The sequence below is a fragment of the Poecilia reticulata genome, chromosome 18 (genome assembly GCF_904066995.2).
Source record: "Poecilia reticulata chromosome 18, P_reticulata-male-v2, whole genome shotgun sequence".
Lineage (NCBI taxonomy): Eukaryota > Metazoa > Chordata > Actinopteri > Cyprinodontiformes > Poeciliidae > Poecilia > Poecilia reticulata.
This window is the reverse complement of record NC_088847.1, coordinates 18284734-18298761: the sequence shown is the minus strand read 5'-3', so window position 1 is coordinate 18298761 and position 14028 is coordinate 18284734. Positions and strand designations below refer to the sequence as shown.

At 40.7% G+C, this 14028-nt stretch overlaps 1 protein-coding gene across 3 annotated transcripts in view; it reads left to right on the top strand.

Moving 5' to 3' along the window:
• The window catches only part of LOC103480794 (B-cell scaffold protein with ankyrin repeats), a 36916-nt gene that overhangs the window by 11460 nt on the left and 11428 nt on the right, over positions 1 to 14028 (top strand). For 2 of the 3 annotated variants that reach the window (XM_081599578.1, XM_008435972.3), the window contains 2 exons: positions 3136 to 3335; positions 8387 to 8441. In XM_081599578.1, coding sequence (XP_081455704.1) covers positions 3136 to 3335; positions 8387 to 8441 — 255 coding nt within the window. The remainder of the gene's footprint in view (positions 1 to 3135; positions 3336 to 8386; positions 8442 to 14028) is intronic. The other variant, XM_017310513.2, reaches the window with a different exon arrangement.

The following is a 14028-nucleotide window of genomic DNA, read 5'->3' as shown; positions in this document are numbered from 1 at the left end:
CAAAAGGTCACAGCAACAAGTGGTCCACTACCACAAAACGTTGCTCCACAAGTCAGGTAACCAAGCAAGTGACAAATTATGGAGAGCGACACCCACAACACGATGACCCTTAGCATGGTCCAGCACCATACTCAAAGTTACTGCCGTCTCACAGCCAGCAACACCAAAAGGGCATCAACCAAAAGGGAGCCGACATCTCCACAAAACCAAACAGTCACATCATTGCTTCACAAATTTTTCCCTGGATTCTCATCACATGACCAACAAAACAGAGAGCCACACGCATAACAAACCCAGCATGGTCCAGCACCATACTCTCATGGGATTCAAACAAAACGTGGGCCAACTCCTCCACCAGAACGGTCATTTCACAGGCACAACCTGGCTCAAAGCACACTTTCCTTCCACTGAACTTGAAACGCAAGTCTGTTTGCTGCCCACCGGACAAACCAGTAACGCTCGCCATTAAGGACGGAGACGAGTTTAGACAAGGCTTAAGCACACACCAATCTCAAATTTAAAATTTCTAGACGTGCCGATCACATACGTGACACTCCAGTGATCACCATAATGCTCTGCCATCATTATAATTGCTCTTAGCACACATTTCCAAGAAGGTTTCAACCATAAAAAACCCCAACTTGATCCATGTTATAGAAATGGACAAGCGACAACATGCACAATAAAAACTCCAACAATGACCACCCGCAGCGTGTCCCCACTAACTGCCTAGCGAAGAAGCTTACAAACTCAACCCTAGTCTTCGTGAGGCGTGGCGATGGGTTCTTATGCATTTAAAACCAGTGGTACAAGAAAGGCGACCAGCAGGCTGTCACCCCCTCGAAACCACGGAATGCTCCCGAGCCGATGAAGGGAAAGGGGAAGAGGGAAGCTCCACCCGCCGAACCTCCACACTAGTAGAGAACGCGGTGAAACCCCTGTTGGGAAACGCCGCTAAAGCCTACAAGGGGACACCTGCTCAAAACGTTTTATTAGCGCACATTTAAAAACTTGCCACTTACCTATCGCTAAACTCAAATCCATGGAACAAACATCCCGCTCCAACAAAATGCACCGCACTTCATCTAAACCACCTGCATATCCCCCAAGAGCGCACAAGTCCAAATAAGGACAATTGCGTCACGGGCTTCCCCCGTCACCAATTAAACGCATGGAAATTAGCGTCCAGAGCGAAACGCTAACAAGCAGTTGACCAATGCGAAACAAGCGCTCACAAAGAAGAACGTAATTCAGTTAACACAGTAAGAACAAAAGCCAAACTTACCGAACCGAACATAACCGACAGAACCGTTTGACGAGCCCCCAATTGTTACGACTGGCTCAATGTCATAACAAAACGGGAGACCATGCAGGGGTTAAAGTGTAGAAAAATGAATATTTATTAACAAAAACAACAATGGATGGTGGATATCAGTGGTGTAATGCAAATGCTTGGATGTGTTGTATGAGTGCATATGGAAGTGTTGAAGTGCCAAAACAAAGACAAACGCAAATGTGCAAAAAGGAGGGGAGCTGAGGCCTGGCAACTGAACACCATAAGTGGTAGAGTGGACGCTGAAGGCGACCCAGAAGATGGAGACAGCCAGGTTTAAGTACTCTGCGTTCCCAATCAACCTGATCAGCAGCACCTGTAAAGGGGAGGAGCACAAGGACAGACAAAAGCAACACCTGCAGCCCAGCCCTTAAGGCCCAGGGCCGTAACAAGTCTAACTACTCCAAGGAAGCACCTTCTTTTAATGCAACTTTGTGCATTAGGATGTCATCGTAGGAGCTCTCCAGCTCACCTGCAGCTTCATGCATCAGGTGGAAAACCTTCGGTTGCAGTTCTGTCTCCCACTCCTGCACTGGGTCGAGTTAACAATACAGGCTAAAAGATTACACTGGGTTACAAAAAGAACGTTTTTGGAAGTTGTTGTTTTTTTTTGTTTTTTAATTAGGACTATTTTGCATCACTGAATCAAAAAAAATGATATAAATTTTTCTCAATCAGGGCAGGTTTTCATTCTAATTTGATTTAGAGAGAAATCCAGTCTTCTGACTCAATTGATTACGTTTTAGTGACATCATCAGTTCATTTACGTTAATATTTCTCATTCAAAAAACTTTTTAGAAAAAAAAAAAGTTTTCTAACAGAGTGTTTTATTTAAATGTTACAAAGTTGGATTTCTGTAAATTGAATAATAAACACCGATAATGGCAAGGGTATGTAAACTGAACATTTCATTGTTCAAAATTCTCCTCCTGCTGATCACTGATCCCAGAATCTGAGGAAACCGATCCACATGTGAGAACAAGTGATACATTTTGATGCTCATGTTGCATCCATAGTTCAGAAAATTGACCTGATTGAGCAAAACCAATGTGATTTTTGGATTCAGCACATCAACATTATCCTAAAACAGTTGAAAAACCCCAGACAATGTTTTGGCTGTTGACCGGTGTTATGAGAAAGTCCGTCTCCTGGGAAGAAAACCTAAAAGAAGTTTGATAATGACTCAAGTCTTTAGCATTGAGAGTCCACATTGAGATCTATTTGAGAACTTTTGGCATCGTCTGGATTGTTTGGCATCTTCTAATTTTTATGTTTTGGAGCATAAATCCTCCAAAACAGAGGATTTATGCTTTAATGTGAAAAAATAAGGTGTTATTTAGGAAATTATAGAACTTAATGACAAAACATCACAAACCAATTTAAATAGACAAAAAAAAACATGCAACACACAGTGGGAACACATTCTTATAGCATGATCAACATTATCCAGCATAATGGAGGAGAAAAAAAAAGGCTTTCCATTGTTTCTCAGCTCATTATGTGGTAGACTGATGGCTTCATCAGCTTGTGGGATTGATCTTTTACTCTGTTAGAAAGGGCAGAGGGAGATGTTGCCATGACAAACAGGTCAATAAAGTGCCTCCAAGCCGTCTTTCTTTGACTCTCCTGGAGGTGTCAGATTGACCACATTGCTTTACATCACCCTCATGTTCCATCCAAACAGACATTACAGCTAAAAAAAAAACAAGCCAAAAGTAGAATAGGATGAGGAGCAGATGCTCATTTTGAGGCTTTCCTTTGCTGATTTGAACGGGTTTTCACATCTGTTTAAACGCTCACAGCAGAGGTCCACCATGGGGACGTGCCCTCACTCCTCCACTTCGCCGCTCGGTATGGATTCAGGAGCGTCTCGGGTCTGCTCCTGCAGTGTCCGGGCGCTGAACGAGCTCTGCGCACGGCTAATCGACACAGACAGACTCCTGCAGAGATCGCCAAAAGCCACGGCCATAAAGAGCTTCACGTCATTCTGAAGGAGAAGCTGGTAACTCCTTCCAAACTCAGTTCCTGTCTCCTGTTGTTGAATCTGGAATTGACTTGTTGTGACAGTGTGGTATGAGACAGATGATCTGTGAAAAAATCCATCTCCTCCACCTTTTCCCTGAGGTGTTGTCGTCTGAAGAAATTCACTGCTCCCGCTCAAAAACAACCAATCAGAGCCAGAAGGAGGGTCTTAGTACATGAGGTCAATCAACCTCATGTACTCAGAGAAACAACTTAACCGTTACAGGAAAAGCATTAAGCCATTGTCAGTGGCATTTATATCCAGCTCTGCTAGCTGTAGCGTAGCAGAGATCAAAAAAGGGGCGGGCAGCGCCATATTCAGGGTGATTGACAGCACTAAGACCCTCCTGGCTCTGATTGGTTGTTTCTAATTAACACTGGGGGAAAGCAGAGGATTGTCTGCCTCATACCATGCTGTCATCATAACAGTACAAGTTTCAACAAATGTGTAAAAAATATTTCTTATTAAAGTTACTGAACTCAACTTTAAGCCTTTAATACTTAAGTTTCAAATCTCCGCCTGGATATTTTAGCATATTTTAATTGTACGCAGTTCTTTAAATGTCCTATGAGTAAATGTATATTTGCCCCATTTATCCATAACAATTGGAACTTTCAATATCTAGCAAGTTACTTTCACAATTTACCGTCTATTGAGAGAGCACCCCTCAGATTAATTTCACTTCCTGATATGGCGGGGGTGATATTACCATAATAACCCGAGGTTGGCTGAAAAATGCAACGTCTCCCCTTTTATAAACCGTTGGAATTTGTCATGTAGCTCAAAATGTGGTGGAATTACGGTACTGCAAATTTGGCTGTATGGTCGCCGACCCATTCGGTCTAGAAGGGTTAAACTGGTAGATTTTATGATAGGAGCGGAACCAAGCAACAGAAACTTCTCAAAACTTTCACAGCTAAAGATCAATACATCAATAACGAAGACAACAGAGTATCAGGTGCTGCCTTGCTCTCCATTGATTATCTTCACACCTTGAGGTGAGGACGGTACTTCCAACAGGCGCTAGCTGGGCTGAGAGTCCAACACTTAAACAATTCTTTAAATGCAGCTGCCAAAATCCATTTTCAGCCTGCAACTATAACAGCATGCCACATTATCTCATTAAACATCAAAAACTCTGTTCTTACCACATACTTTCTTCATCTTTACCAGCAACAACTTTTGACTTTCTCTCATGCCTCAAGTCAACATATGGAGAATTTGTCCTCAAGGGAAATTTAGACACCCTAACAGCTGTTGAGATGTACTTATCGTCTCAGCAGCACAGCTAATTGAGAGTGACTGCAGACTGAGCGTGATTTGATCAGACTGCTGCTGCAGAGCTTGCTGTAAGCCTAGAACGAGCTGCCAGGGGAGCATTGGAGTCAAACACAGGTCTCTCCGCGGGGACCCGAATAAGCCTATAGTTGTAGCACAACAGACACAACATGCACAAGCGTGCATCTTCTATTAGGGTGATTAAAATTCATCTCAGCGGTCCAAATTGTGCACCAAGTCCACGCTTGTATGTATCCTGGAAAAGAAATTCTCAGGGTCCTGGCCGCTAGCTGAGCTTTCTGCACTTTCATTAACCAATCTGCTACGTCTCCCCCAACCTCCAATTAATCAGCCCTTGATGCATCAGTGATTTGTGCGCTAGCGGAGCATTGCTCTGTCAATAAATCCAAGATGGATCAGTCCCCTGCCTCGTTCACAGGCTGAATCACTCACGGGCCCAGCGTCACATCCACTAGCTGACTATGGCTTCACACTTCTTAGTTAATTAGCTGTGAACTGCTCCGGCGGGGGGGCGGCAGGGGGAGTTGAATTATTCAGGGAGAACAGAACTCAAATATAAACACAGAGAATGCAGTACTGCTACTCATATTGTGTTGTGTCCTTATATTGCGAGATCATGCTTGGCGAATTACAGGCATAAATGCACGTTATGTCGTAAATTTATGAACGCCATTTAATCAGGGTTGGAATCTATTACTGTGCGCTTTCAATAAATACAAATTAGTTTCCAACTGTATGTTTCTCAGAGAGAACAAGCAGCCGTTTATGTGCAGTACGTAGCCTTTGTGCAATGAATAATCCTATCCAAATCCGGGGAAGCCGACTGAGGTACCGTAGTGCCGCTCCTTCCTCTGGGATTTGTCGAGTCCACTGACTTTGCTTTGCATAATGCGTTTTGCAGTGTCATTTGCAGCACTGTTCAGCCAGGCGAACTCCAAAGATTTGTTTATTATTTGAATGACGGTGCCATTACGCTCACCCCGTTTGAGGAAACGGTTTCCTTCCCTCAGATTACACCGTAACAGACTGGATGATTCATTTATCTTTGGAGCATTAAAGAAAGATGAATTAGGTTGATTAAATTAGCTTCTGACTTGAAAGCTTGTGCCATGCATGCCATTGAATCTAATCTGTATGCATTTGATCGTCATGGCAACTCAGTTAACGCCGGTTTGCTAATGTACTTGGTGGCAAAGTTTTACAATTTGAGTCCAATGTGAAATCTAACACTAAGGGGGTTTACTCAGAATAAAATAAAAACTGAAATAGAAATACTGTTGATGTCAGAAGTCTTCAGATTTACCCTCAATTCCTCATTCAATATGGCTGTCATATATTAAAATGAGCAAATAATCAATGTATTTTCCACTGATCTGCACCAAATTAAGCCTCCTTTTGTGCACTACATTAGCTTATTTTTTTAACATTAGCTTGCATTGCTAGCAGCAATTTGTATTGATGCTAGCATCAATACAAGTTGATGCTTGAACTGCCTTGTTGCTGAAAAAGTGCTATATAAATGAAACTTCTTCTTGCAGTATAACTATCCTAATTGTCATTAGAATGAAAATTTGTTTGTATCATATTTTAAACAAATAAAAAAAACTTTCTACTGACATATTACAACTTCTTAAAAGAGGAGCTCCATCTTCTCATTTGGTTTTCTTTGGACATGACATTTCTTATTTAAACAAGAATATATTTTGGTTTTATTGAGATATAAATCTTGTCATGACTCGTATTGCATCTTGTAATAATGATGGTGAAAATAAGAAAGTTTCTCATCACAGCAAGTTTTTTTATTATCTTGTCATAACAGAAAAGTGTCTCGTTTTAACGAGATCGTTCTCCTGGATTTATGTCCCAGCTCTGGCAGTTGAACACGTAAATACGGGACTGAATTGCCAAAAAGTGATCTGTATTGTTAGCAGTTGTTTCTTTGGAAATCATGAAATCCTTATGGTTTTCCAACTTTTTTTTAAAGCAAGTTCATCTAAAGTCTGATGTAGAAAAAATTAAGAGACCACTTGAAATGATCAGTTTCTGTAATTATACTCTTTATAGTTTGAGTAAAGTGAACATTGTGTTTTTATTTTATGAACTACTGACAACATGTCTCCGAAATTCCAAGCAAAAATTTTGTATTCATTTGCAGAAAATGAGAAATGGTCAAAATAGCGAAAAAGATGCAGTGCTTTTAGACCTCAAATAAAGCAAAGGAAACAAGTTTATATTCATTTAGAAACAACAATACTAATGTTTTACCTCAGGAAGAGTTCAAAAATCAATATTTGATGGAACTGGTTCATTGCAGTGGGCTCTTCATTTTTCCAGAGCTACACTACTGTATATTTAAAAAAAAACCCACACAAACAGCAGGTCGCCACGAATAGTCAAAACCAGCTCGCTTTTAAACTGACCAGGTTTTCCATCTTTCCCTCATTGCTCCAAAATGTTAGATTTCCTGTCCATTGTAACAGAAATCCATGCCTCAGCTCTGTCTGCTCGCATTGCAGCAGTGAAACTAGACATCTGTAAAATGATTTAGCATTTGTGGTTAGTAAATAAATACCTCTCTTGTTCTTTTGAAAATGCCACGCTGTTCTGAGGCGCGCCATTAAAATTCTGCGTCGGAGCAGTTGGTAAATAAGCCGCTCTATCCTCCCCCATGCCCCCCCCTCCTCCTTCAACCTGTTGGGTCTGCAAAGAATCTCAACTGTCAATTAATGCATTCATGGTAGCCAATAGCTCATTTGCAGTTCTAGGAACAGCGCGGTGTCGTAATTGAGTCATGATTGGCTGTGTTGCTTGGAAACTGCAGACAGATCTCAGCGTGCTGGATGGTGATATTTTGATCCAAGTGAGCTATGTCTCATAAATTTTGCAGATCTCTACAGCCATTTGTTATTGAAGAGGGAATGTATAAATTAGCGAAGGACCTTAACTGCTGAAATAGGCTTTTTTTTTTCTTTTTTTTTTGATGAACTTGAAAAAAAGATAATAAAGGAAGTGTTCAGGGTGTGTTTTGCTGTCAGTGATGCAACTCTTCACAGCTTCATGTCCACAGACGCCAGATAGAAAAAGCAGCAAATTATTACCCATAATAATCTGGTTCTAATTCTGGATGCAGTCTGAATCAGCCCACACTCCTCAAGTTGTTTCCTAAATGATATGTTTGAACTAAAAGGGGAAGATTGTCTGATTTCATAATTACCCTGATCATAGCCTTGTCTGTCTCTCAGCATGCAATTAGCAAATAGGCCGACTCTGGAGCAGCTCTGTTGTCAAAGTGAGACAGAAAAAAACCCCAAAAACATGCTTTCTGTGAGCCAGGGGGCAGCGTTACAGTACACCTCCTGAACATCATGTTACAGCCCTGAAATTACAAGTCCTGCAAGGAAGTGAGAACCCTTAATTATTAATGTCACAACGGTTATGACAACACTGAATATTTCATCACCGTGCGGATGCACAGCCGGCTTTATGGAGAGTCCTCTCTACTTTTATGGCTTCGGGAGATGCTGCGGCAAATGGACGTTTCTTCTAAAAATTACGAGCCCACAGTGTAATATTTGTGAACACACTGAAAAAAGCCTTACGGCAAAGACAAGAGATGAACAGCAGCTTTGTGTGAATTCAAATTAACACAAACTGCCCCGCTTGAACCATTTCTTTTGCAACTTACGAGAGGCATAAAGTTTATTTCCTGATTTTTTTCTTTTTTGTTTCAGAAGATGTTTGGCTCGGGCGACGACAACAGTGTGTATGAAATGATGTGCAAAGCAAGTAAGTGAGGACTGTAAGTGATTTGCACCAGGTTTTAACATAAAAAAAAAAAACTAATCTCAAGAGTATGAAACCACACAAAAGATGTGACAGTTATTTATTAAAAATGAACGAAGCCAAAATGGAAAAGCTGACTTTGAAAAACCAAGCACACCCATGATTTAGCAGCTGATACTGCCAGGAGTCATAACTCCTGGTGATCACAGGGGTTCGGTACCACAGACGCCCACAAAGAGCTAAGATCTGTGAATACTTGAGATTCCATTCAAAAGTTGCTCATATCTGCCTATTTTAATAGTTCAAATAACAAATATACATTAATATGCAATAATGTGCACAATGGAAATCATCTTAGCAATACCACAGATGCTAGCATCTATAGTCTCCCTTATCTCTGCTTTTAGTGAAGAAAAGTCCTTTATTGATCTCTAAGGGGAAATTGCTTTTCGGGGAACAGATAATCATTGGAAAAGAAAATAAACACTATTCCTAGTTTGGCTGCCAACAGTGTATCAAGTAGCATTGCAGCTAGGAGTTTTAATGTCCCAAACTGTATTTTCTTTAAAAGAAATGTATATATGCTCTACAAAAATAGTCTAGAATAATTTGGAGATTTGTTACACAGTAAAATCTGTGAATAGGTGAGCTTACGAATCCTGAACCATGAAAAGGCAGGAGTCAACTTTAATTGTTTTGTTTAGGACTTTGCCAATCAGAGTATTAATCTGAGACATTTTCTTAATTTGTTGTTGTTTGTCTACTTGGTGTCCTAGTTTGGGTTGATCTTCAGCTTATACTTTATACAGATGGCCTTGGTCTGACTAAAGAATACTAAAGATGAATCAACAGTTGACTCATTTACTGTGAAGCACCCCGTCTTGATTTACGAGTGCAAATCAGGACCAAACCATTTCCACCACGTTTCAGACTTTTTTATAATTATTATTATTTCTCCAAACATCTCGACTGCTGTCTTAGCTGTCAAAAAGATACAGGTCCAGTTCATTCAGATTAACTGTTACTGCTGTATTATTTTCATCTGGACAGAGGCCGTCCGTCCCCTTGTTGCTTTCCAAAACCAGCCAGACTTGTTCAGTGGTTTACATGCCAACATGCTCCATTGGGCTCAGCCCAATGGCGCTTTGTAAGCTTAGATTTTTTGTCAAAGCAAAACAAGAAATTGAGTGTTTGGAAGGATTGTCTCTCCAAACCATCCTCTCAAATCAGAAATAATAATTTCTGATCTGAGACATAATTTCCAATCCATCTAAGGCTGCGTTCACACTGCAGCCTGAAGTGACCCAACTCCAATTTTTTGTCAAATCAGATTTTTTGCCGTGGCTGTTCACACTTCCAAATATATGCGACCTGTATGTGTTCTCTAGTGTGAACTGCAAACGACCTGAAAGTGTCCCACATGCGCAGTAGAGGGCGCAATAACATCAGCGTTCTCAGTGTTTTATGAACTGCCATAAAAAGAAGAAGTAGTGCTCAGTGTAAACATGGTAGGCTAATTGTGGAGCTTAGCTTACACATTTGAAGTTGCTGTCCGACTTCGGCCAGTATGCTAACAACTTAATCCTCATTATTGTCCATGGTCGTATCCATGTCCATGTGATGTTCTTCCCTGACCTGTCCTCGGAGGTGGTAAAACAACGGAAGCAATAGTGAAACCGTAAGCTGAATATAAACTTTGGACTTATATTCCCAGCAAAGATGAGGATCTCCCACCGTGGGAATCGTTTCCTCTTTCACACTCCGATGGAGGTGGAGGAATTTATACGGCAAATAGGACAACAAACTGACGGGTAACCACACTAACACGCTAAATGGCGTTAGCAAGGTTTGATAATAATTAACGTTACATTTAATCAGTGTTTCTGGATAATGTACATATCGACTAAGTTTCCCTATCACAGCGGTGGGGCGTAATTTCTTAATAGCATGATGGGGTTCATAGTTTAAAATTGTGGTGTAAGTTGACTAAGTGGACATTTTCTCTGCTCCTGTTATTTTTCTAGGATCAGTAGCATAACCAAGTCACAGAATAGAGGGGAAGTGGAGTCGGAGATCTCCACTGGTGGGGAATCTCAATAAAGTTTTTTATGTTTGTAAATGTTTAGTGTTCTCAAGGTGCAAAATGCAAGTTCCTACAGCTGAGACAAAAAACTAAAGATATGGAGCGAATGAGTATCAAACTCATGAAAGTAATGAATAGACTTAAACAATACCAGGCAAAAGTGGTTTTTATTCAAGAAACACATCTGCTTACAAACAAAATTACAAGACTAAGAAAAAGATGGCCAGGTCAAGTATTTTCAAGCTCATTTTCTCCACATGCCAGGGTGGTGGCAATTTGGATTCATAAATCTTTGCCTATCTATATAAAAAATTAATACTGATCCTGTTGGGAGATTCATAATAATCTATACCTCACTGATGAACCAAAACTTTATCTTAGTTAACCTGTACGGTCCTAATATAGACGACCCTAAATTTTACAATAATTTGTTTCTTTCCATTACAGCTTTCCATGGTGATGTCATCTTTGGTGGAGACTTTAACTGTACTTTAGATCCTAATCTTGACCGATCATCAGGATTAGATTTATCCCACTCTAAAAGTAGACGGGTTATACAACATTTTATGTCTGAACTAAATTTTAAAGATATTTGAAGAATTCAGAATCCAACAAAGAAAGCATATTCTTGCCACTCAACTACCTATAATAGCTATAGCCATATAGATTATTTCCTAATCTCAAACCCTTTGGTTGCCAGAATTAAAGGTTGTACCTATGAAGGCATATTAATCTCCGACCACTCTCTATGCTTGCTTAAATTTTCACCCCTAATTGCCTTTAAATGTAATCCTATGTGGCGATTAAAACCCCATTGGCTGCAAATGCCCAACTTTCTGAAATATATGGAGGAAAATATTGATGATCATTTCAACCTTAATAAATCTGAGACTACAGCATCTATTAGATGGGAAGCCTTCAAGGCTTTTATATGGGGTCAAATGATAAGTTACACAAGAAATAAGACAAATAGAAACTTCCTGGAGATGGTAAAACTTAAAGAACAAATTAAAGAGACTGAGCTTGAGATAAATGTAAAGGATTCTAAAGAAAAGCAACAAAAACTAATATTAAGGGCAAAATATAACAAACTATCTACTAACAAAGCTTCATCAGAGATATTCAAGCTGAAACAATCCTACTACGATCAAGGAGAAAAGGCAGGAAAGCCTCTAGCCTGGCGCATTAAAGCTATGCAGAATGAAAGGGCAATACATGAAATTACAACTGAGAATGAAAATATTTCTGAGCCTCTAAAAATTAACAATCTCTTTAAAGATTATTACTCAAAATTATATACATCTAAAGGACACATATCACAAATATCACTTGATTCATTTTTTAACTCTATAAATATCCCCACACTTATAGAAACGGTTAAATCAGAGCTGAATATCCCGATATCTACAGATGAACTTTCAAATGCAATAGATAAATTTAAATCAGGGAAAATACCCGGTCCGGATGGGATCCCTTTGGACCTTTATAACATATTTAAAAACAGACTACTACAGCCCCTCTATAATAGGCTTGCAGAAAGTTATACCCTTAAAGAATTACCTCCTTCTCTACGAAATGCAACCATAACAGTACTACCTAAACATGGAAAACCTCCCACCAGATGCGAATCTTTTCAACCAATCTCTCTTATAAATTCTGAAGCCAACATAATATCTAAGGTAATAGCACTTGGGCTTGAGAAATGTTTACCATCTCTTTCTGAACCTGATCAGAACGGATTCATAAAGGGGCGGCAAGCCAAATATGAACATCCCGATACTGCTTTACTTTCACTTGATGCAGAAAAAGCATTCGATAGAGTGGAACATAATTATCTATACAATGTTTTATCTCAATTTGGCTTGGGTAGTTATTTCATAACCTGGATTAAAATAATTTATAATAAACCGACAGCCTCAGTTATAACGAATAATATTATATCTGATTCATTTAATCTAGCTAGGGGAACACGTCAAGGGTGTCCCCTCTCACCCCTCCTCTTTATTCCTGCAATTGAACCATTGGCTTTTGCTATAAGGAACAATCAAAACATACAGAATATAAAGTCAGAATAAAAAGTATTGAATCTAAAATTAGACTATTTGCAGATGACATTATTTTAATGATGTTTAATCTGAAGTCCTCAATCCCTCAACTACTTAAAACCATCCATCCATCCATCCATATTCCATCCTCCCTCCCTCCCTCCCTCCCTCCCTCCCTCCCTCCCTCCCTCCCTCCCTTCCTTCCTTCCTTCCTTCCTTCCTTCCTTCCTTCCTTCCTTCCTTCCTTCCTTCCTTCCTTCCTTCCTTCCTTCCTTCCTTCCTTCCTTCCTTCCTTCCTTCCTTCCTTCTATCCGTCCGTCCGTCCGTCTGTCATTTTAATGTCTAATCTGAAGTCCTCAATCCCTCAACTACTTAAAACCATCAATGAATTTTGGTTGTCCATCCATCCATCCATTTTCTAACAACCTTTGTCCCTTAGTGGGACAGGAGGGTTGCTCCCACAACCCACAACCTTCTTGCTGCAGGGCAACAGCTCTACCAACTGTGCCACTGTGCAGCCTACACACACACACACACACCTAGGGGCAATTTGGAGAGGCCAATTAACCTGACAGTTATGTTTTTGGACTGGGAGGAAACCGGAGTACCCGGAGAAAACCCACCATGCACAGGGAGAACATACAGAAACACCGGAGCCGTGAATCAAACCCACAACCTTCTTGCTGCAGGGCAACAGCTCTCCCAACTGTGCCACTGTGCAGCCTACACACACACACCTAGGGGCAATTTGGAGAGGCCAATTAACCTGACAGTCATGTTTTTGGACTGGGAGGAACACGGAGTACCAAGAGAAAACCCACCATGCCCAGGGAGAACATGCAGAAAGACCAGAGCCATGAATCAAACCCACAACCTTCTTGCTGCAGGGCAACAGCTGTACCAACTGTACCACTGTGCAGCCTACACACTGACACATAGGGGCAATTTGGAGAGGTCAATTAACCTGAAAGTCATGTTTTTGAACTGGGAGGAACCCGGAGTACCCGGAGAAAACCCAAGCATGCACAGGGAGAACATGCAGAAAGACCGTGGCCGTGAATCGAACCCAGAACCTTCTTTCTGCAAGGCAGCAGTTCTACTAACTGTGCCACTGTGCAGCCCCAAAGCTAAATCCTATCTTTAAATCAGTCCACCTCAAATTTAACAAGGGGACGATCTCTAAATTTGGCTCAAGAAATTGAACAGCAATTATCTTCATCAAGGAGGTGTGGGTTATACTTAGCTCTGTCTTCGCAAGTTGGGCATGCGGCATATTTTGATTTGTTGAGAGCTCGAGCACCGTAAATGTCCTGATCCTTCGCCCTTTTTACCAGCACAGAAGTTAGGGTCTCGTCGTCCCGTCTCTTTGTAGGGCGAACGTCCTCGGCCGAGGACGTTTTTGGAAGATTTTCCAAATCTTCCCCTACGACTGCCCTGTCTTGAGACTGGTCTTCCATCGCCG